The sequence below is a fragment of the Gordionus sp. m RMFG-2023 genome, chromosome 5, assembly GCF_954871325.1.
Source record: "Gordionus sp. m RMFG-2023 chromosome 5, tfGorSpeb1-WG-v2, whole genome shotgun sequence".
Classification (NCBI taxonomy): domain Eukaryota; kingdom Metazoa; phylum Nematomorpha; class Gordioida; order Chordodea; family Parachordodidae; genus Gordionus; species Gordionus sp. m RMFG-2023.
The window spans coordinates 15143811-15165307 of NC_088779.1; the positions used below are offsets into that span (position 1 = coordinate 15143811).

General features: G+C 25.0%; 1 protein-coding gene across 1 annotated transcript in view; it reads left to right on the forward strand.

The window, feature by feature from the left end:
* LOC135930386 (sodium leak channel NALCN-like) overlaps nt 1-21169 on the forward strand; it is an 82956-nt gene extending 61787 nt beyond the window's left edge. Inside the window, exons 20-38 of the mRNA XM_065467181.1 lie at nt 52-172; nt 1044-1175; nt 1328-1495; nt 1582-1686; nt 1728-1831; nt 1888-2008; nt 3233-3331; nt 6766-6859; nt 6905-7008; nt 7050-7244; nt 7284-7352; nt 7403-7551; nt 9633-9856; nt 9969-10084; nt 10131-10288; nt 11960-12110; nt 12152-12265; nt 20780-20996; nt 21047-21169. Of these exons, the coding sequence (XP_065323253.1) occupies nt 52-172; nt 1044-1175; nt 1328-1495; nt 1582-1686; nt 1728-1831; nt 1888-2008; nt 3233-3331; nt 6766-6859; nt 6905-7008; nt 7050-7244; nt 7284-7352; nt 7403-7551; nt 9633-9856; nt 9969-10084; nt 10131-10288; nt 11960-12110; nt 12152-12265; nt 20780-20996; nt 21047-21132 (2527 nt within the window). The 3' untranslated portion in view covers nt 21133-21169. The remainder of the gene's footprint in view (nt 1-51; nt 173-1043; nt 1176-1327; nt 1496-1581; nt 1687-1727; nt 1832-1887; nt 2009-3232; nt 3332-6765; nt 6860-6904; nt 7009-7049; nt 7245-7283; nt 7353-7402; nt 7552-9632; nt 9857-9968; nt 10085-10130; nt 10289-11959; nt 12111-12151; nt 12266-20779; nt 20997-21046) is intronic.
* Nucleotides 21170-21497: the final 328 nt, after the last annotated feature.

Genomic DNA, 21497 nt, shown 5'->3' on the forward strand with positions numbered 1-21497 from the left:
ATAAATTATATATCGATTAATTTTGCATGATATAATTTTTTAATCAATTAGCAATCTCATAGGTATGGTGACTTATTTGGATTGGATTATGATTTTATTCACATCCTTGTCATGCATCTCATTAATGATGGAAACATCAGAGAAAAGAATTATGAATACCTACTTTTTGAAAGTTTAAATTATACACTTTTATTGAAATATTATTTTTACGTCCCCTATCAATAACAAAATTTTGACTACACTTAATGATAATATACAAATAAATATAAATGAGCTGTTTTAACAATCTTGTTTCTTTTCTTTCCAATGTCTGTGCTGTACCTCAATCTGTAATCTAATAAATAAATCATCATACAAAATAATTGATGAAGAAATATTAAAATATTGTGGTTCCTTGTTAAACAATATTTATTAACGAGCTGCCTTTAAATTTAGTGAAAGTTAGTTTTATCTCGAATCTAGATAATTTTATAAATTTTTAATATTTTGAAATCTTATGTTATGCCTATCATAACATTTCAGATACTCCTTAATTTGCCTATCATCTTTCACCTTAAAATTTATAATATTAGTCTTTTTAAAGGTTAATCGAAATTTACAACCTTGAATTGGAGCAATAAAATAAACTATAATTGTTTACTATGATTTGTGGCGGGGACACGCTGAGCTGGAGAACCAGAGATAATTATACATATAATATTTTATAATTTCCTACAAAAATTTGAAACGCCCTATTTTAAATAATTACATAACAGCTAAAAATGTAATTACACAACTATAGTTGTCGGATTTGCGCCACCAGATTGTGTTTAAAATATAATGGAGATTAATTTCATTACACGTAGGTTCTTTGATGTTATCATTATTAGCTAATCGTTCTTGCCTGTAACTTTAGAGCCACCTGCCATATAACACTGGTATCTTTCATACATTTCACTTAACCTGCCTTCTAATGTTGTGTCTCCAAAGTTTTATTTAACCAAGAAGATATTCAAATTATTTTTAACTCCCCAATAAAAAAATCCATCCAATTTATATTTTAGATCAATGATTACGTATTTATAATGGCAATGTCCGTTGAACTTTTGTTGAAGATAACTTGTAATGGATTAATTTTTACTCCTAATGCATATTTAAAGGATTTTGGAGGCTTGTTGGATTTGTTTATATACATGGTAACACAATGACAAGATTTTAATTCATAAAATAAAAATCAAACAATCAATTAATTTTATTATTATTAAAATTCAACAAAAATTTAATATAATGTTCTATATATTTCTTTATTTTAATATATTTCAATATTTTCTATTTTTATCATTAACAGGTTAATGTATGTTTTTTAATCTGGATGCCAACATCTGTCCCCCAAGCCTCTTTAGCCCAAATGCTAATGGTCTTTAGGGCTTTTCGACCACTTAGAATTTTTGTTTTACTCCCCCACATTCGAAAAGTTATAAAGGAACTCTTTAGAGGATTCAAAGAAATTACATTAGTAAGATAACATTATATGTTTTCTTTTTCATGATAATAACTTTTCCTATATTATAATTTTATTTTTGATCTGTGATTTTTAATTAGGTGTCTATATTATTGATTGTCTCACTATTTATATTTTCATCTTACGGAGTTCAATTGTATGCAGGGAAGTTAGCTAGATGCAATGATCAATCTATTAAATTGAAAGTAAACTGGTCATGAGTTTTATTATAATTTTTTATTTTAAGGTAGAGTGCAAAGGAATTTTTTTAAAAGAAATATTTGTTACCAAATTAAGATTTCCAGATAAATCTCAAAATATTCATCCAAAAATAATGGTTCCTAGAATATGGTAAAAATGAATTTTATATATTATCTTGTTAAAATAATTAAAATAATATATTTTAGGGCTAATCCACGCAATTTTAATTTTGATAATGTTCAAAATGCAATGTTAGCCCTTTTCGAGATACTATCATTTAAAGGTTGGACTGATATAAGAGATATGCTCATCATTCAAGTTGGACCTGTAATTTTACATCTTTATTCAATTTTTAATTCTTGAACTATTATAAAAAATTAGTTGCTTCAGAAATCTGCATGTCCGGTACCCGGATTGGGGTGTAAAATAATTAAAAGTTTAAAAATGATAACCGGGTCAATTAAAAAAAATGTAGGCCAAGGTTATTTAATTTCTACAGGTCTTTTTTATAGACCAAGACCAGGCTTAAATCCCGGTCCTGGATTTAAATCATATCGGGCTTAAAATAAAAATATTTTTCACAAAACTCGACCGTTCTTATTATATAAATCGAAATCATTATGTAGATCTTCCATCAATATTTATTTTATAGTTATGATTTTAATGAACATGTGTACAGGTTTTAAATCATTACGATATATATTTGGCGAAAAGTTTAAAAAAAACTAATTTTTAAATTGAGTAAAAAAATAGGTTCTTCTGAAAACATATCAAACCAAAGATATGCTTAATATTATGTGCTTAACCTTATAAGCTGTAAATTCAACATTGCAACTCTTAGTTCTCTCAAAATCAAAACCCAAATAGGAGGAGAATTAGGGAAATAAATATGAGATCCACAATTTTTGAACAGGTCTAGTTACCTGTACTCACAAAAATTAATCTTTGCTTAAACGCCCACGAGAAATAATGAGATAGAAAAAAGCCCGGACCACATTAAATAAGAAGTTTTTTTTAAAGGGGTTTCGCCAGGATAGGATAATTCAGTTTATTTACCATTATGATGTAAATGTAAAAAAATAGTAATATGATTAAACAATAAGCCAAAGCGAAACAGACAATCAATATCAATTCAATCAATTAGAGCATTTAATCTTTCATTATTTTGAATTCATGATAATTTTCTACCATAACATTATTGGGGGAAGCTAATAAATTGCATTTTGTTTCGCAATAACGAAATTAACTGATCGATTTGATTTTTATAATTTAAATATTCAAATTTACTCTTAACTTTTTTAAAAAATATATTTTAACCGAATATATTATGCTTAGTATTATAAATTATATATGAAAGTACATTTTGACTTGGTATATATGTTTAAGGTAAAAAAAATTTCTAGTGAACTTTTTTTTACACCATCAATCTTCCCTAATCCCTACTATAATAAATTTAATGATCTGATGTTTATTTTAAAAAAATCACAAAATATATACTATAATATACTGATTACGATATAATAATATTATATTTTCTTTTTATATTGAAAGCTCCATGCAATCTATGTTCATATATTTGTATTTGTCGCTTGTATGATTGGTTTGACTCTGTTTGTAGGCGTTGTAATTGCAAATTATATGGAAAACAAAGTATATAATTTTATTGAAATATGAATAAAATAAGTTATTTATGATTGCATTTTTACCGATTTATTTATCAGGGCTGTAATGTAAACCTCCGAACCTTCATTATTATATTAAACCTTTTTTAAAAATTTAGGAGATCTACTTTTTAAGATTTATTTTTATAAGAACTTTTCGATGAAGTTTTCTTTCATGGAATATTTATTTCATTTTACGCAATTATTTTAATTTTTTATCTGCATTTTTTAAAAGTTTACATAATTTAATATAATATTTGTTTTTGTTTGTTTTATTAAGATATTTATTCCACCTACACACATCCCACTCCCCTCTCTTCCAAAAATTTATACAAAATATCATTATAAAGAAGAATTTGAAAAAAATTGGTAAAAGCTAGAACTGTAAACATTTCTAAAATATCTAGCGCATTCAATGTTCATTGACAAAAGTTGAACACGTTCAACATTCACTTTCAAAAAATGGAACGCGTTCACCTCCTTTCAAAATTTTATGAATACATTTTTTTAAATTTCTTTTAATATTTAATTTAATATACCAGTATAACTTTATAATTGAAAAATAAAATTTGAGTTGTAAAAGCTAGTAAATATTCTTTTTTTCAATTAATATTTAGTAAAAATAGAATTATATATTATTTGCTATTTAATCTCAATATTTTATAAATAAATTTAAATATGTTTCAAACTTTCTGAAAATTATTTTTAAAAAAAGATTATACATAAAAAATTTTTGATTGATTATGATTAATTGCTTTATAGCAATGCAGTTTTTAGTAATACCTATTTTAATATTATGATATCATATTTAGAAATTAGGCCTAGCCCGAACAAATAACCCAGGCGGGGCCGTGTTTTACAGATTTATAATAGCATTGGTTGTTCGCAATAAGAATTCTTTATTAAATTAAAATGGAAGATACCGAATAATTGAAAATTTTTATTAAAAAATAAATAATTAAAAAGTTAAAAATACATTTCTTTAAAGTTATAAACCTCAAAATCACGCCAAAAAATCATAATTATCACTAAAAATAAAATTATATAAAATAAAAATAACTCAAGAATCGCAATAATGACTTCACAAAAATCAAATTTTATAATTCTAAATATATAATATAAATAACTTAATAAATCCAACACACGATGATTTTATAAATGTTTACATTCAACTATGACAAATAGGAATACAATTTTTTATGCTACTCCTGTCCTTGCTGGTAGTGTTGTTAATTAGTTGATATCTTCCGACTAAGACTAATAGTCGTAGTCGAGGAAATCGACTAAAAACTTTAGCGACTAAATTAGTCAACTAAAACGACTAATTAGTCGACTAAAAAAGACTAATTAGTCAAAACGACTAATTAGTCGACTAAAAACGACTAATTAGTCGACTAAAAAAGACTAATTAGTCGACTAAAAACGACTAATTTAGTCGACTAATCAGAGAAGATAAACAAAAAGAAGTAAAGTGAGAATTTGTCATTAAAATAACTATATGAGTTATATATAACTTTTTTTTGAATTTATTTTTCTTTGAAGGAACAGGTTAAAATTATAAATTGTTATTTTTGAACTTTTTTTAAATTATTTTAAAGCAAGGTATAAATATTTGTAAACATGTTGAATCAAAATTTCAGTGAAGATGTACCATAGAAAAGTGACAATTGTCATAATCGTCATTTTTAAGTTTTTTTGAAATTTTTTGAAGCAAATAGATAAAAATATATATTGTAAACATGTTAAAATAAAATTTAAGCGAAGATGTACCATAGAAAAGTGACAATTATCATAAACGTCATTTATAGGTTTTTTTTGAAATTTTTTGAAGCAAAATGACGATTATGAGAATTGTCGCTTTTCTATGGTACATCTTCGCTTAAATTTTATTTTAACATGTTTACAGTATATATTTTTACCTATTTGCTTAAAAAAATTTCAAAAAAACCTATAAATGACAATTATGACAATTGTCACTTTTCTATGGTACATCTTCGCTTAAATTTTATTTTAACATGTTTACAATATATATTTTTACCCATTTGCTTCAAAAAATTTCAAAAAAACCTATAAATGACGATTATGACAATTGTCACTTTTCTATGGTACATCTTCACTGAAATTTTAATATAACATGTTTACAATATATATTTATCAAAAATAACAATTTAAAATTTTAACCTGTTCCTTCAAAAAAAAAGAAATTCAAAAAAAAATATATTAAAAATAACTTATATATAACTCATATAGTTATTTTAATGACAAATTCTCACTTTACTTCTTTTTGTTTATCTTCTCTGATTAGTCGACTAAATTAGTCGTTTTAGTCGCTAAAGTTTTTAGTCGAATTGTTCGACTAAAACTATTAGTTAGTCCTCTGTTAGTCGACTAAATTTAGTCGATTAACAACACTACTTGCTGGAGTTAAAAGATATTTTTTAAAATGGATTTAAATATGTCGTCTAAAAATAAATTTAAATATAGATATATCTAGTTCTGCAAAATATCCCCATTTGAGCTGATTTTTAAAAGGTTAACTAATTATTTTCATCAGGAAAATATTACCTAAGCCTCGAGATTTCGCGAATAGATGTCGACTTGCATAATATTTTTCTGGATAAGATATATTAAGCCGTTTATAAAACCACTAGATAGATTGTTTAAAAATGTATATAGATACAGATACAATCTACAAATGTATCTCGATACAGATTAGTTAAAATATTTATTAAGCTGATATCACATCTATATACAAATATATATTTAAAATAATGATAGTTAGATTTCAATAATTCATATACAAAATATATAATTAAATTATGTTAGATTTTAATAAAATATCCAAAATTTTTATCACATAAGAAAACGCGGGTTCTTATCCAAAATAATTAAAGCAAGTCCTCCTATATTCTTAATTTTATTTCTAAAAAAACGAAAATAAAAATCATTTTTTAATATAAGGTAATTATTAAATATTATTTCTCTAGTTCATAGCTTGAGTTCACGACTCTAGGTGTGAAATAGATTAGCCGTCTAGATCAACTGCCGACTCTGAGTCGCGAATTAATCGACTATTTAACAACACTAGGCGAAACATTTAAATAATATTAAAACAAATGTTTAATAAAAACATAATCTGAATTCAACAAAATAATGAATACTAACCACAATTGAGACAGTTTTAATAAATATATGGTTGTTCTAATTAATTTTTAAAGTTTCATAAAAAATTAGACCCCCCCCCCCCTCCCCCGAATCCCCTTCCTTAAAAAATTCTAGACTTGGCGCCTGGTTAATATAATTAAATCAAGGATAAAAATAATGCAAACCAATCGATTTGATTCATTACATTTGTTTTGTTGTATTTAGCAAGAACAAACATTAATATTTTAAATACTGATGCTTTATCTTATTTATTAAAAGGGTACTGCTTTGCTTACAGTTGATCAACGACGATGGTGTGATCTTAAAGCTAGATTAAAAATTGCGCAACCTTTGTTTTTGCCTCCAAAACCATGTATATAAATTGATATTTTTAGCTGTTTTACTATAACTATTTTAGCCTCCTGCTTTGGTTCTCGATTATATGATATTACTCAAAGTAAATATTTTAAAAGGATATTTGTTTATCTCATCATATTTCAAAGCAGTTTGTTATCAGTTAAAGTAAATTTTAAATGTTATATTAAAAATTAACCATATTTTAGTGGAATAAAGATTCGAAATATAGTTTATATTTAGCAATCATTTCATCTGTCTTCATATTTTTATTTGTAATTGAAATAATGATCAAAATCGGGGCCTTTTCAATTAATGGCTACTGGCAAAGCAAACGAAATCGATATGATTTTATAATTACTTTGATATCTGTCATTTGGATTTTCCTATTTTTTGGATTTAACGTATATTAGTTAAATTAACCTTTTACATATTCATTATAGACAGACACATTTTACTATATGGGTTATTTCGTAATAATTTTACGATTTTTTTCTTTGGTTGGAAAGCATGTATATTATTAACTTAGATAAAAAAATTAATTCTTATATAAATTTACCAGCCTATTCTTCAAATGTTAATGTTAACAGTTGTTATGACATTTTTTAAATCGTTTTTTATTATAATGGCGATGTTTCTACTTATAATATCATATGCCTTAATTGGAGTAATTTTATTCGGAACCGTAAAATATGGTGAAAATTTAGGGAGGTATAAAATATATTTTTTTAATTACCAACCTTTAATATTTATTATTTTTTTAAAATTATTACTCACATTAGAATTTCATATTTTATAAAGATACAAGTAATATTATATTATAATGCCACTCTCCACTAAAAAAAATTATAATAAAACATCTTATCTTATTCTACAAATACTAATATTTTTAACAATTGTTAAATATATTCATATTTAGTAGTATCAAAAAAGCATAGCCTTTAAAAATGACATAGATAAATAGCCTAAATCCAAGAATACCATGATGGGGGGGGGGGAGTGGATATACTTGTTTTCCCTTGAAAATTGCTATGATTTTTTTAAAATATTTATTATTTTTAAGGATTGTTATTTGAAAGTTTTGCCTCCTCTTGCAAAATAAAATTAACAGTATATTTATATTTATGCAGAAGATTTACCCTTCCCCAAATCTGGAATACTTTAGAATATATTTTTGTAACCAATTATGTTAAAAATGTGGAAATAAAGAGAATAATCAGGATTTCTATTTTCCTCTTGGTTCATTTTGTCATAATTGTGTTTTGTTTTTATGAAGGGGAGACTGGGGCTAGTCGAACTGATTTTTACAAAATCGGCTATAAATCCTGTGTTTTTTTAAAATATTATAAAGAACAATATATGAATCGATGCTTATAATTATACTCTATAAAGGTGCCTTATAAATATTTTTGAAAATATAAACCTATTTTTGAAATTATATATTTTTTATAAAAGTTGAAATTTTGCCCAACAAACCCCAATAACGGGGTTGGGCAAACCACTGCAAAGGCTTCCTAAACCATTAGTTTTTTTAGGCTATAATGAATTGAAATACATCTATATTTATTGATACGGATAGTTTAATTTTATGTTCAAAATATCATAATACTTTTAAATTGTAGCTAATTATTGAAACTTAATTTTGTTTAATTTAATAAATATTTGGGACCAAAATAATGATCTTATGAAGTAATTATGATTTCTTAGCATAAATCATAAATACTAATCATGCACAGCAATGAAATTTTCTTTCCATGATTTTGAAATATTTTTTTCATATTAACTGCCATAATTTACATGCATGGTTTACAAAGCCCCACTAGCTCTAACTTGACTAATTATGATTGAAATAATTTCTAGACAAAATAAATACTCTTAAAACTTGCTCAAATTATAAAAAAGAATTAAAACTTACTATAAAATTTTATTTAAATATAAATGATTATATAACTTAATAAAAATTAAAATTCTATCATTTAAAAATCTTTGAATTTTGCATTAAAATTTATTCCTTAAATAAAATATTTAGTAATTATTTCAAAAGATTTTTTGCTAATAGATGCATACTAATAAAAGCTATATTAAAATTTAAACCTTCTAGCCTATTTAATTTTAAAATGAGATTAAGATGTTTAGCAAGCCCCAGGGTATACCTAACCTCAGTCTCCCTACATTCTTTTTCGAAATATAAAAATAGCTCAACTCTAGTAATGTTCATCGGAAGAAATTTTTTTATTGACTGAAATAGATTTAAGATTTTTAAATAGGATTAAAACGTGAAGGGATATAGGATGGAGTAGATCAACTTCCTCTTCTAATTTTAATTTAACTAATAATGATGCAAATTTCTGAAAAAATAATATGAAATATATTAATAATTTCGCAACATCCATTTTTATGTTAAATTGTTCATTTTCCATAATGCAACATTTTGGATGAAATTATTTCAATCTTTAAAAACAGCATTTAAAATGCCTAATTAGAAATTTGTTAAACAGTGAATATGAAAGAATTAAAAATGTAGTAACCGAAAGTTAAGATATAAATAATTTCAAAACAATAATTAAATTAATATTAATAGTCTATGTATTTTTAGAAAAAAAAATCAATATTTAAAATAAATTTTTAGTTGTTTCCCTATTTTCCAGTTATTTCACTCAATTATAGTTTCCTGGAAATTTACATCCCTACAAACAATTTACCATAATTAAATGATATAATGTTAGTAATCTAAAACACTTATGATGAATGTACATTTTATAATGGTTGATTTTATATTTTCTTATTAAAAGACAAGCTAATTTTAAGACAGCCCCGAGAGCGATGTTAGTATTATTTAGAATTGTAACAGGAGAAGATTGGAACAAAATACTTCACGATACAATGATTCAACCCCCTTATTGTACACCCGCAAAAAACTATTGGCACACTGATTGTGGAAATCCCACGGCTGCATTATTTTATTTTTGCTCTTTTTATGTTATAATCACTTACATCGTCCTCAATTTATTAGTTGGTAATTACTTATAGTATATTATATTAATATAAATTGTTTGGCCTAAAATTTTAAATATGTATAAATAAAAATTTGATGAATTTTAAGAATAAATATTTTATATTTTGTAAAGCCATTATTATGGAAAATTTTTCTTTATTTTACTCAAATGAAGAGGATGCGCTTATAAGTCATACAGATATTAGAAATTTTCAAATGATTTGGAATATTGTTGATATAAATCAAAAAGTTAAATAAATTTTTCAATATAAATTTGTATATTAAAAATATATAGGGTGATATATCTAAATGGAAAGTAAAGTTTTTGCTTCGATTGTTAAAAGGCCGTTTACAAGTAGATTTGGAAAAAGAAAAAACTTTGTTTCAACATATGTGTTATGAAATTGAAAAAATGAATACATTGGAAGAAGTCTCATTTCATGATGTTTTAAAGTTTAAAACATTTCTTTTGACTATTTATAAAAATGAACCTCACCTCCATCATTTAAAAATATTTTTACAAGCTATGAACTTTTCCAGAGTGCTGATCCGATACTTAACTTTAATATTTTTTAAATACCGATATGATCGATTCTTTTTTCTTACGATAAAAATAGTTTAATCATTATATTGTTATTAGAAACAAATTTCATTTTAAATATGAAATAATATAATTAAATAGCACATTTTTGATTAGCATATTTACTTCAGATCAAAAACTGATTCCCTAAAGATATTGGACAAAAATACCCTTTTTTTATTATTATTTTGAAAAAATGCTCATCATTTTGTATTAAAAAAATTAAAAATATCATTTGTATATAATTAAAACAAATAACATAATTAGCTAAGATAAGGGGAGGAAATATTACTAGTTAAGTCGAATAGAATCCATAAATTAACATGCAGTTTAAAACAGATAAGATTTTATCTGATCTTTTTAAAGCTATTAATAAATTCTCAAATTCTATTATTATTAATTAAGATAGATGTTTAATCAATGGAACATCTCTTTAAATTTTTTGCCCACTGATATAGGTGAAGGATATCATTAATTTTTTTAAAATATATTTGAAATTTTAATTATATATAAGTATATAGTAGATAAAAACTCTTTACTATAATAAAAACAAAGACTATAGGGGAGACCGCGGAGCATGCGAGCCCTAAAAGGCAAACGTTAATAAAATTAAAATTACTTGATAATATTGAATAAATAATATCTCATTTTATTCCACTTATTTTTTTTTTGCTATGCATAAAAATACTTTTTTAACAATATTAAATTTTCCAAAAACAAATATTTGGGAAAGGATGAGCTATAACCGGGGTGAGCTTTCCCACTAGGCGTTTTTGAGCTGTTAATATTAATTTTTTTTAAATATAAAAATGATATGTATATTATTGCGATAAAAACCATAATGGAAAATAATTATAAGAAATTAGTGAAATTTATTGACAATTTAAACCAAAAAAATGAATTAAAGTTTTCCGTAACGACTGGCAAGGACGGATTTTCATTAAATTTAGTAATGATCTCATTATTTATTTGTTATTTCTTCTTTAATATAATTTTTTACCATTTTCAAATTTCAATAAGCAAAAAAAAATTTAAAAATAACGCTCAAAAAGCTCATATGAGTCTCTGAAAAGTAGCCCCAGACCCTCAATAATTTTATGGTAATTTACACATTTTTTGTTCAAGTATAGAATATTTTATTTAGAGTAGGGTTTAATCCATATAAGATAGTTATTGGATAATTAAAACGTTTATTATTTTTTATAAATTGCAGAATTTAAAAAAGTAACTTTTGAGGGTATAAATCATATTATAAAAATATGTGATCCAATATTAAAAAAATTATAGCCTTTATGCATAATGTAGTTTGGTTAAAAAAGAATCTTGGGCTCATAAGATCCACAGTCTCCCCTATTATATAAATCTATGGGTAAATTATATAAAATTAACTCCCATATAATCCTTTACAGTGAATTATTTTCTTACCCAAAACTCTTTTTCATTGTTTTATTATAATAAATGAATATGAATTTTTAATTATTCATAAAATAAGGTATTTTTCTCTAGGACATCCGATCATTTCAAAAACTATATTTTATATTTAGTGTTTTGGCCTACCGTTCAGTGGATATACAAAAAAGTTTACAAATAGAAGAGCTACTTGAACGCGAGGAATTAGAATTTTTAATTAGGGAAGAAGTTGCCAAACAAACTATACGTAAATGGTTGGAAAAATGTTTGATGAAAAAACGTTCGGTATAGTTTTATCATTTTAATACTTTTTAAAAAAATTCAAGAAAAACAAAACGGATTTACTTACATCGATGCGAGCTACACAAGAGTCCATTCTATTAGAAAATTTACATAAATTAGATATTGGACCCTCAAATAAACTTCAAGACCAAATACAAGTAATTATCTAATATTGATAAAACAGCTCTTTTCGAAGTTTGCTTTAGCTAATTTGACGGATCAAATATAAATATATTTATTTTTTGTAGAAATCCATTCTACACATATAATTAATTATAATAATTATTTTTAAATGAATTTTTGAAAATATACCCTTTCAACTTTTTCAATTGTTCACTTAACCCAAAAAACTTGTTTTTCTCTTTAAAAAATTGTAATAGGCGAATAATTAAAACTTCCAATATTTTATAAAATTCTCAATATTTTTTAATCAGTAAATTTTTTAACTTTTACCATATATTTAATTAGTATAAATACAAATTTAGATATAATTAAATAATGAATTTATTTTAATGGAAAATTAATTTTAATATATACTTATTTTAGTGTAATATTATTAAAATAATGGAGAAAAATAAGTTTCAAATCAATTAATATACTGAAAAAATATATATTTATGGCATAAAAGAATTTGCTAAAAATTTTAAACTGAATTCTAAGATGCTGACATTATTTTTACTGGTAAATTAATAAAATATTTGACAATTCTTTTCTTATTATACTGAAAAACATTCATTTCGAATAAAATACTGGAGAAATAAGTAACAGCCATTAGAATATAATTATAAAAAAATATAAATTTTTTTATTAATTTTGTCTGAGAGGATATATAAATGGCTCCTATTAATAAATTAAAATTGAAATGCTAAGAAAAAAATCCTTAAATGCTCGGCTCTGTCCTAGATCGGCTTAACCCATTAATGGTCAACGTACCATATCTGCAACGGTTATTATTTATTGATCTTTCACATATAAATCTTATGAATTGAGTAATTTCACATATGTCTTATAACTCAAAGATTGTACTATAACATAAAAAACAATTTTGAAAAAATATTTATTTATGAGTGCGCTAGATGCCATTTAGGTTCGACTATTTTGGACTATTCAAATGGCAAAAGGTTCCCTCGTTGAAAGAAATTTTTTTTTAATGCAATTGACATAAATTTATTTCTTATAGATGCCTTTATCATTCTAATTAATTTTGGACCATCAATTCTATCTATTCCTAGATTTATAATCATATGTTTTTTTACTATAACATTTATGCAACGTTAACCACATAAGGGTTCAAAAAAAATTCTAAAAAAATATGGCATAATATTTTATTATAAATTTTTGTTCATATTCCTACTAAACAAAAATGCTAATTTTTCATCATAATATTTTTATTATATATAAAAAAAAATCAAGAAAATTCATAATTTTATTCTTATTCTCATTATATTTTTTCATTTGAATATAAAAATTATTTGTAAATTATTCATCTTATATTTGCCAAATTTTTAAATAATAATCAAATATTATTATGACAGCAATTTTTAAAAGTTGATGAAGCCATATCCATGCTTTTCGTTGAAGGTCCTATTTATAAAACAGATATTGTAATTATACCCCATAATGTTTCTTTAGTTAGTGACGAAGAAGATTTCTATGAAACGATCTAACTGACACACCTAATCTTCCACTAGATACTGCAAGGGAGATCGAAATCCAATATCCAGCAGACATTGATTGTTTCAGAAACCTCAATAACTACAAAGTAAATTATATTTTGGAAATTATTTAAAATGGAGAAAAATTGATCTAATTTACACATTGAGACCTACTGATAATGTAATAAATTATTATCGAATTTCTATTTGAATGTGGATCAATCACATAATTATTCCAAACAAAACAATTGGAAAATTTTATTACAACCTAGTCAGATCAAAAGATTTATAGGAATTATTTTGCTGACTGAATATCATTCCTTGCTGCAAGTAAGAATGTATTGGTGAATGACAATGATATTACTATACAAATCGTTAGAAAAATAACAACATACTTTCGAAAGATCAAAAGGAATCTACATTTGTCTAATAACTCAACTTTTGATGAAGATAATCTTAAAAAATTACTAAATAAAAGTTTCGCCAATTCGGTATATGTTTACATAATTTATGCATAGATGATACCGTATCGAAGAAGACATTCCTGTAAAATGTTTATCAAAGGTTAACCCATTCGATTCAGATATAAATCATTAACACTTTCTTCCTCCGGATATATATTTGCATTTAATGTAAACAGGGAAAAAATAAAAGCCAAACATCTTCGGATCTTGGATTAGGAGGTACGGTTGTTACAAATTGTACCTTCTTAGCTTTCTATTCACTTCGATGATTTATTTTATATCTCTAAGGCTTTTATCGTATTCGAAGCATCTTTGATTTTTCGCAACTGGGACTACTATAAGAGAAAATAGACTTAAAAAAATTATCCTTTAAAAACAATTAAAGTTATGGCAAAAAAGATGGGTAGCGTTGATCTGCACGATAACCTAGTGTCAACATATAGAACAAATATTTTTTTTCTCTTTAGCTTTCACCTTTTCTGGTGGTAAGCTCCTTCAATATATCTCTCCATTTTATGTTATTCATACTATCTCTTTTATCTAATTTATACTTCTTCATATTGGCTCTAACTTTATGGCCCCATTGAAGTTTTGGCCTTCCTCTTTTACGTTTGCCCATCACTTCGAAACTCTCAACCTTATTTCCTATGTAGTTCATAGGCCTTCTCATTGTGTGCCCATATTACCTAAGTCTATTTCACCATTACCTTAGTCTTAACTTCCTAGTATTCTTGTGGTGGCCTAGTGGGTTATGATGTATGCTTCGAAACAGAAGGTCCCAGGTTCAATCCTGGTAAGGAAAGTAAAAATTTTCAGGTTTTTCTTCAATGACTGATGTGTAAAGACATATGGTAAGATGAATTTCGGAGCTGAGATGGCACCCCGGTCACCGACAGGATTTGACAGCCGGGTGCTAAGGATACTTGTCAAATAAACCAAAATAAAGGAAACAAATATAGAATAAATATATGAGGTAAAAAATGGTGGTGGCATAAGCAATTTTATTGATGTAGCAGTAGTAAATTCATGGAAGTTATGGAATCTAGGAAATCCTGATGATCAAAAATCTTTATTCAAATTTCGGCGTGAAATAACTACGACGCTTTTGAAAACTCCCCTGGCAAATAAAAAGATAAGCAGAGTCCACCCTAGTCAAATATCCTCACTAAGTGAAACACCTTAAAATTCTTATGGTCATTATGTTACAACTATTATCGATAACAAAAGGCGACGTTTAAGCTTTGTCATTTTCAGACAATATATTGTGTCAAATACCAATACATAATGATTGTTTTAAAAAATTTCATAAAATATAAAAATTACCAAATTGTATCTTATAAATATAAAATAAATAAATAAATATTGTAATTATATCGTATTTCAAGCAATAATATAATGTTATCATATTTTATACCCCTAATGGTAAACGTTACAGATATGTAACGGTTCATATTTCCTATTTAAGATGATTTTTTCATGCTGATTTTTTATTATTTCTCAGTTAGACTAAAATAAATAAAATTTGAAAAAATCAAGAATTTTCATCGGCTGAAAAAAGTGTGACCATTAATGGGTTAATACTTAATAGCTAGCTTTAAGTATCGGCTAAATAGCCAAAAAAGTAAAAAGAAATTAAGATTAATAAGAAGAATTTAAGATTTAAAGCATGCCACTTATTTAATTTTCTAAATTAACGATTAACATATCAGTTTAAATTATATTTATATGAGCAAGCATGCAAATATTACCATAGAAGTTGATTGCATATTATTATCTTATAGATATATGTTGCAAGAATGATGCAATCATATAGAATATAATTAAAAATTGAAATATTCATCCTTATATACCTATAGAATTGTTTCATCATTTAATAATTCCTTAAATGAATTTTGAAACCATTCTTTATCATGGCGATTATTTTATTTATTTGGGATCTTTAAATGATGCAATCATATAGAATATAATTAATTGAATATTCATCCTCATATACGTATAGAATTGTGTCATCATTTAATAATTCCTTAAATAAATTTTAAAACCATTCTTTATCATGGCGATTATTTCATTTATTTGGGATCTTTCTTGTGAATCATAGGCTGCTAGAACATGGATTAGCGCTAACAATTCCATGAAAATTATTTATTCTATAACTTATTAAAAAATCCATCTATGAGAGAGAAATTAAAAGTATTTGTTATTATAAACAAATATAAAATAATTTATATATAAAGCAGGCGATAAAATTACAAATAAATTTTTAATTTGGGATATATTATAAATACAATGAATGAAATATATTTAATAAGTAACTTGAAAAGTAACTAGTTAATTCGGTCGTTATATTTAAAAAAAGTGCCACTCATTATAGTGTCTTACACTAATTATATTTTAAAATATTATACATATCCCGTATCATTATAATTTTGTATCAAATTCATTTTTAAAAAAAATGTAATTTTACCTTGCAAGATATGTAACCTAAACCTCAGATTGCTAGACAGACATTAACAGTTCTAGACTAGGTGATCTATTGGAATAATGTTTTAATTTGTATATATTATAAATTAATCAAATGAGATTGGTTGCTAATCTACTTATTATTCCATATAACAGGATGTGGCAATGTATACTATAACACTTTTATATAAAAATTTAGGTTTATTTGTGCATAGAAATTAAATTTGATACAAAAATTTATAATATATACTGTATATATTATTACTAATCAGGAATTTGGTGTGGGGGGGGGGGGGGATAATTAAAATTTTTTAAAATAAAATTATTGTTATTTAAAAATATCAAGCATAAATTTATTAGAACTAATAACTATTTCTAATATACAAATTTAAATTAATATGAATTATAAAAAATTAAATATATAAACCGATATATAATAAATATAAATTTGATTTAAAAAATATTAAACGAATATAACCGGCGGCATATAAATACTTTAAATAAATCTGAATTATAAAATATTAAGTGGATATAACCAGGATATGATGACTATAAAATAAATAATCCATAATAGAAATTTAAATTTTTTTGAGCTTTTAAAATTTATATATAAAGTATAAAAAATCTAAATGTTGGAAATATAAATAATTATATTTTTTATGTAAAAGAAAAATATATAAGACATTAAAAAATGATAGCACAAAAAATATTATAGAAACATTATATTTTTATAATGTAAAATCCAATCTTCGTTGGGAGGGAGCTTATTTTTTATTATCTCTTTGGCGTCAAATGCCTATGAATATTCAAAAGGGCCAGACCATTCAACCTACTTTCAGAAGTTGTACTTCTTCGTTTTTAATCTTCTTAAAGAAGAGAATGTTCTCTCATTAGTTGCAGTACTAATGGGAAGAGTTGCTAATATATATAATAATTTCAATATATTGGGAAAATAATCTAAAAGATGTTTGAAATGATGCAAAGCATCATAGCATTTTTTGGGACTATATCAACCATAGTTAATCTTTTATACCATAGTTGGCATCAGCTAATAAAGCATCATGAGCTACATTAATGTCTTTATGATAAAAATCTTCCAAATATTTTATTTTTTTTCTATCACCATCTGAAAAAGGTTCAGAGGGCTTTTGCGGAAGTAATATCTGCAGATTGATAAGTGTTTCTTGATAAATTAAAAACCTTTCATTTACTTGGGTTATAAATGTATCCAAAAGAGGTATAAAGACATTTATTTTATAATATTCTTCTATTGACCCTATATTAATATTTGTACGATAAGTTTGCCTTACTGTAAGTCGAGGGAGACAAATTTAACTCGTATGGTTTTCTTTTGATTCAACATTAACATATAAAATATGAAATTCCTCATCAGCATTAGCTCTAATTTCTTTGAGTTCTAATAAAATTGTCTCTGCTATTCTCATCATCTCAATCAAATCAATATCAGGTTTTTGAAAAGTATTACATAAAATAGTTGTATAATTAAATAATTTATTAATACATTCTAATGCGAAAAAAAAATTTGGTATAAGTATTGAATCCAGTAACTTGCTTGCTTCTGAAGAAATATCTTTTTCAGACATTGTGATATTTCTATAAGAGCATTAATAATCGACTCTTCTAACTCGATAAAAGCTGTTTCTGCTTGATGTCGAAGACTCCATCTTGTTGGACAAGCTTTTTGCAATTTTTTTCTCCTTGTTGGGCAAGGAGTTTCAGATATAATTCTGTTCAAAATATTTTGACGCTTGGGATATCTAAACAACTCATAGATGCTAGATATTTTACCTGATATAAATATAAAAAATTTAATTTAATAATTAAAAACCTAAGCAATTTGATATCAATGGTAAAGAACATGAATCCGATATTGCTAAGTTGAGTGAATGGGCAGCACAGTGGACATATATAGCTGTTGGGCATTTTTTTTTAATAAATGCCTGAAGCCCATTGAATTGTCCACTCATTGCACGTGCTCCATCATACCCTTGCCCACGTATCATATTTATATTTAGCTATATTTTTTAAAATAATTATATAATAAGATTAATTATTACTTTTAATTTTTTAAGATTCACAAATATTACATCAGCCCCAGTCATGCTTGAAACAGGAATAAATTGGAGAAATCCTTGATAATGTTTTTATGAGTATCTACATATCGCGCACACAACGACATCTGCTCAATGCCAGCAATGTCCGTGGTCTCATCTGCCAAAATTGAGCATGGGGCAGAATTGATTTCAACAATCAATTTTTCTAAAATGATATTGTTGCAAATATCAATTATCTCATTTTATATCCTAGGGCTGAGATAAGTAGCATTTTTATTGGTACTAATGAGGCTCTCCATTAATACAGGATCTCCTAATGCTTTAAATTTTAAAAGTCCACGGAAATTACCTTCGTTATCATTATTATTAAAATTTAAGCTTCCTGAATCCTTGTGGCCACGAAGTGCTAGGCCTTGCAAGCCACAATATAAAATAGCCTCAATAGTTAGTTTTATCTTGCCTCTATTTTCTTTTGCAATTTCAACCCTATTTCAATCATTGATGAAATGGAAATCATATCCCCCTTTTGAATTGATTCTTTTGAGGAAATCATCAGTTCACAGCTTTTGTTTATTAAATTATCATACTTTACTTTTTTGCTTTTTGGCATGATTTTCACCTTCAGCGTTTTTTAAAAAAAGTCTAATATCCATGACTAGAAATTTGAAAATTATAATACCGTGAAATTTAAAAATATTAGATAAATATTACGCCACAAGGAAAACTTGAAAACGAAATTAATTGATAAAGTAAATTAGTGAATGAAAAAGGTAATAATATAAAAATTTAAAAAGAAATAGATATGAATAATTATAATAAAATATAAAAATATAAAAAATAATATTTTTGAAAAATATGTCCGTCATCTGTATTTTGGCTTTGGGGGGGGGGATTTGTCCCCCTGCCCCCCCCTCCCCCCGCTCCGTACGCCAATGGAATAACATCTTTATTCTTTAATTATATTATTTACTATTCTATTTTCTCTATTTAGATCTAAAACAAATTTTGAACTATTAAGGCCTCATTTAAAGTAAACGTATTATCTTCAAGCGTTGCATTATTTAACGCAGCGTTATGTCAGCTGATTCAGTTTTTAAAACTAAAAGTTAAAATAGATAATTATGTTACATAATATTTTTAAAAAAACATATATCTTTTTATCGAATTCTATTATTTTTATAATCTTATCGCATATATTTTAACAACGCATCGCAACATATTTTTTTCATATTTTATTATAAGTTATCATAACGCTTCATATTTATAGGCTAATTTTGTAATAACTTTGCGTTAAATAACGCAATGCTTGAACTTAACGTGTTTACTATAAATGAGGCCTAAGACAGATACAAAAAAATGACTAATTATGGCTTTTAAATATACTTATTGAAAAAAAGACCAACTTTAAAATAAGCCAAATTTGGTCCTTGTTCAATTACTTTTTAGCCTGTACTAAAAAGCTATTAAGTATCCAAATTAAATTGACCTAGGACACAGCCTTAAGCTCAGAATAAATACTTAACGTTCAGAAAAAATATTGAATGACCAGAATTATTTTTTAATACTCAGATAAAAAAAACTAATTGCCCAGGTATAAAACGGAAACTATTAGATTAAAATGAATCGCTCCGAATATGTGAAATGCTCAGAAATTGATCTTTTTAAGAAAATATCTGAATAGTAAAAATTATGAGCTTTAAATTTTTTTTAATTCTGAGCAATTAAGGAAAAAAATTCTGAACGTATCAGCTTTTTTTTGAGCTAAATAATGTCTATTTAAAATTTTAAAACACTTAGTCCTATGATATTCTTTGCTGAGTTATTTTGTCAAGACATTTCTCTCTGATTACCAAATTTTTACATTATTGTCATGATTACATTTTTTTGGCCCGCCCAGATCAATTTATTTTTTTCAGCCGACAAAAGTATAATGTAAAAAATGGTTACATGCTAATTTTTATGAATATTTTTCCATAATATTTTTATAGAATTCTAATTAATAATTATTTTTTATTAAGGATTATTATTTATCAAACAAAAACGACATATTTTTAAATACTAATCCGATTGTTTCATCCTTAATGAATCCTTCTGCATTTAGTTTGGAATGCCCATACTTTCAAATATTGGACAAATCTAAAAATTCTTCAGATATTAATTTTAACAAAACTAGAATTACCACGGCATGTTTCATTAATGAAATATCAACGCCAAATTATTCACAAAAACTTATAGGTACAATTATATAATAGAGTTTATATTAATATTTACATTTCCATTCTTAGATTATTTTTTGATCGTGCACTCAGAACCAAAATCTTCAATTGAAAAAATTACCAATTTAAATTTTTTTGCCAACACTCAAATGTAAAATTTGTTTGCCTTGAACTACGAATCTCATAAACAATCGAAAAATATCTTAAATCAATTATTTTTTAAAAAATGAGATCTTGTATATTTTTAGAAATCGATGTAGATTTAGAAAATATGAAATTAAAAAATAATATTTTTAAAATAATAGAAAAATAAAATTTATTTGTGTATTATACTATGGAGATTTTTTGTGAAATGTAAAAGTTTACTAATACAACACTCTTAAAAATTTTCATACCCAATCTATAATACCAAAGATTGTTATATGAAGCATAATGATTATATATTTGTTTAAAAAACATTTATAAGATTTCTTTAAATTAAATCTACTTTATTTTACTTTGTCTATATTTGCTAATTTAT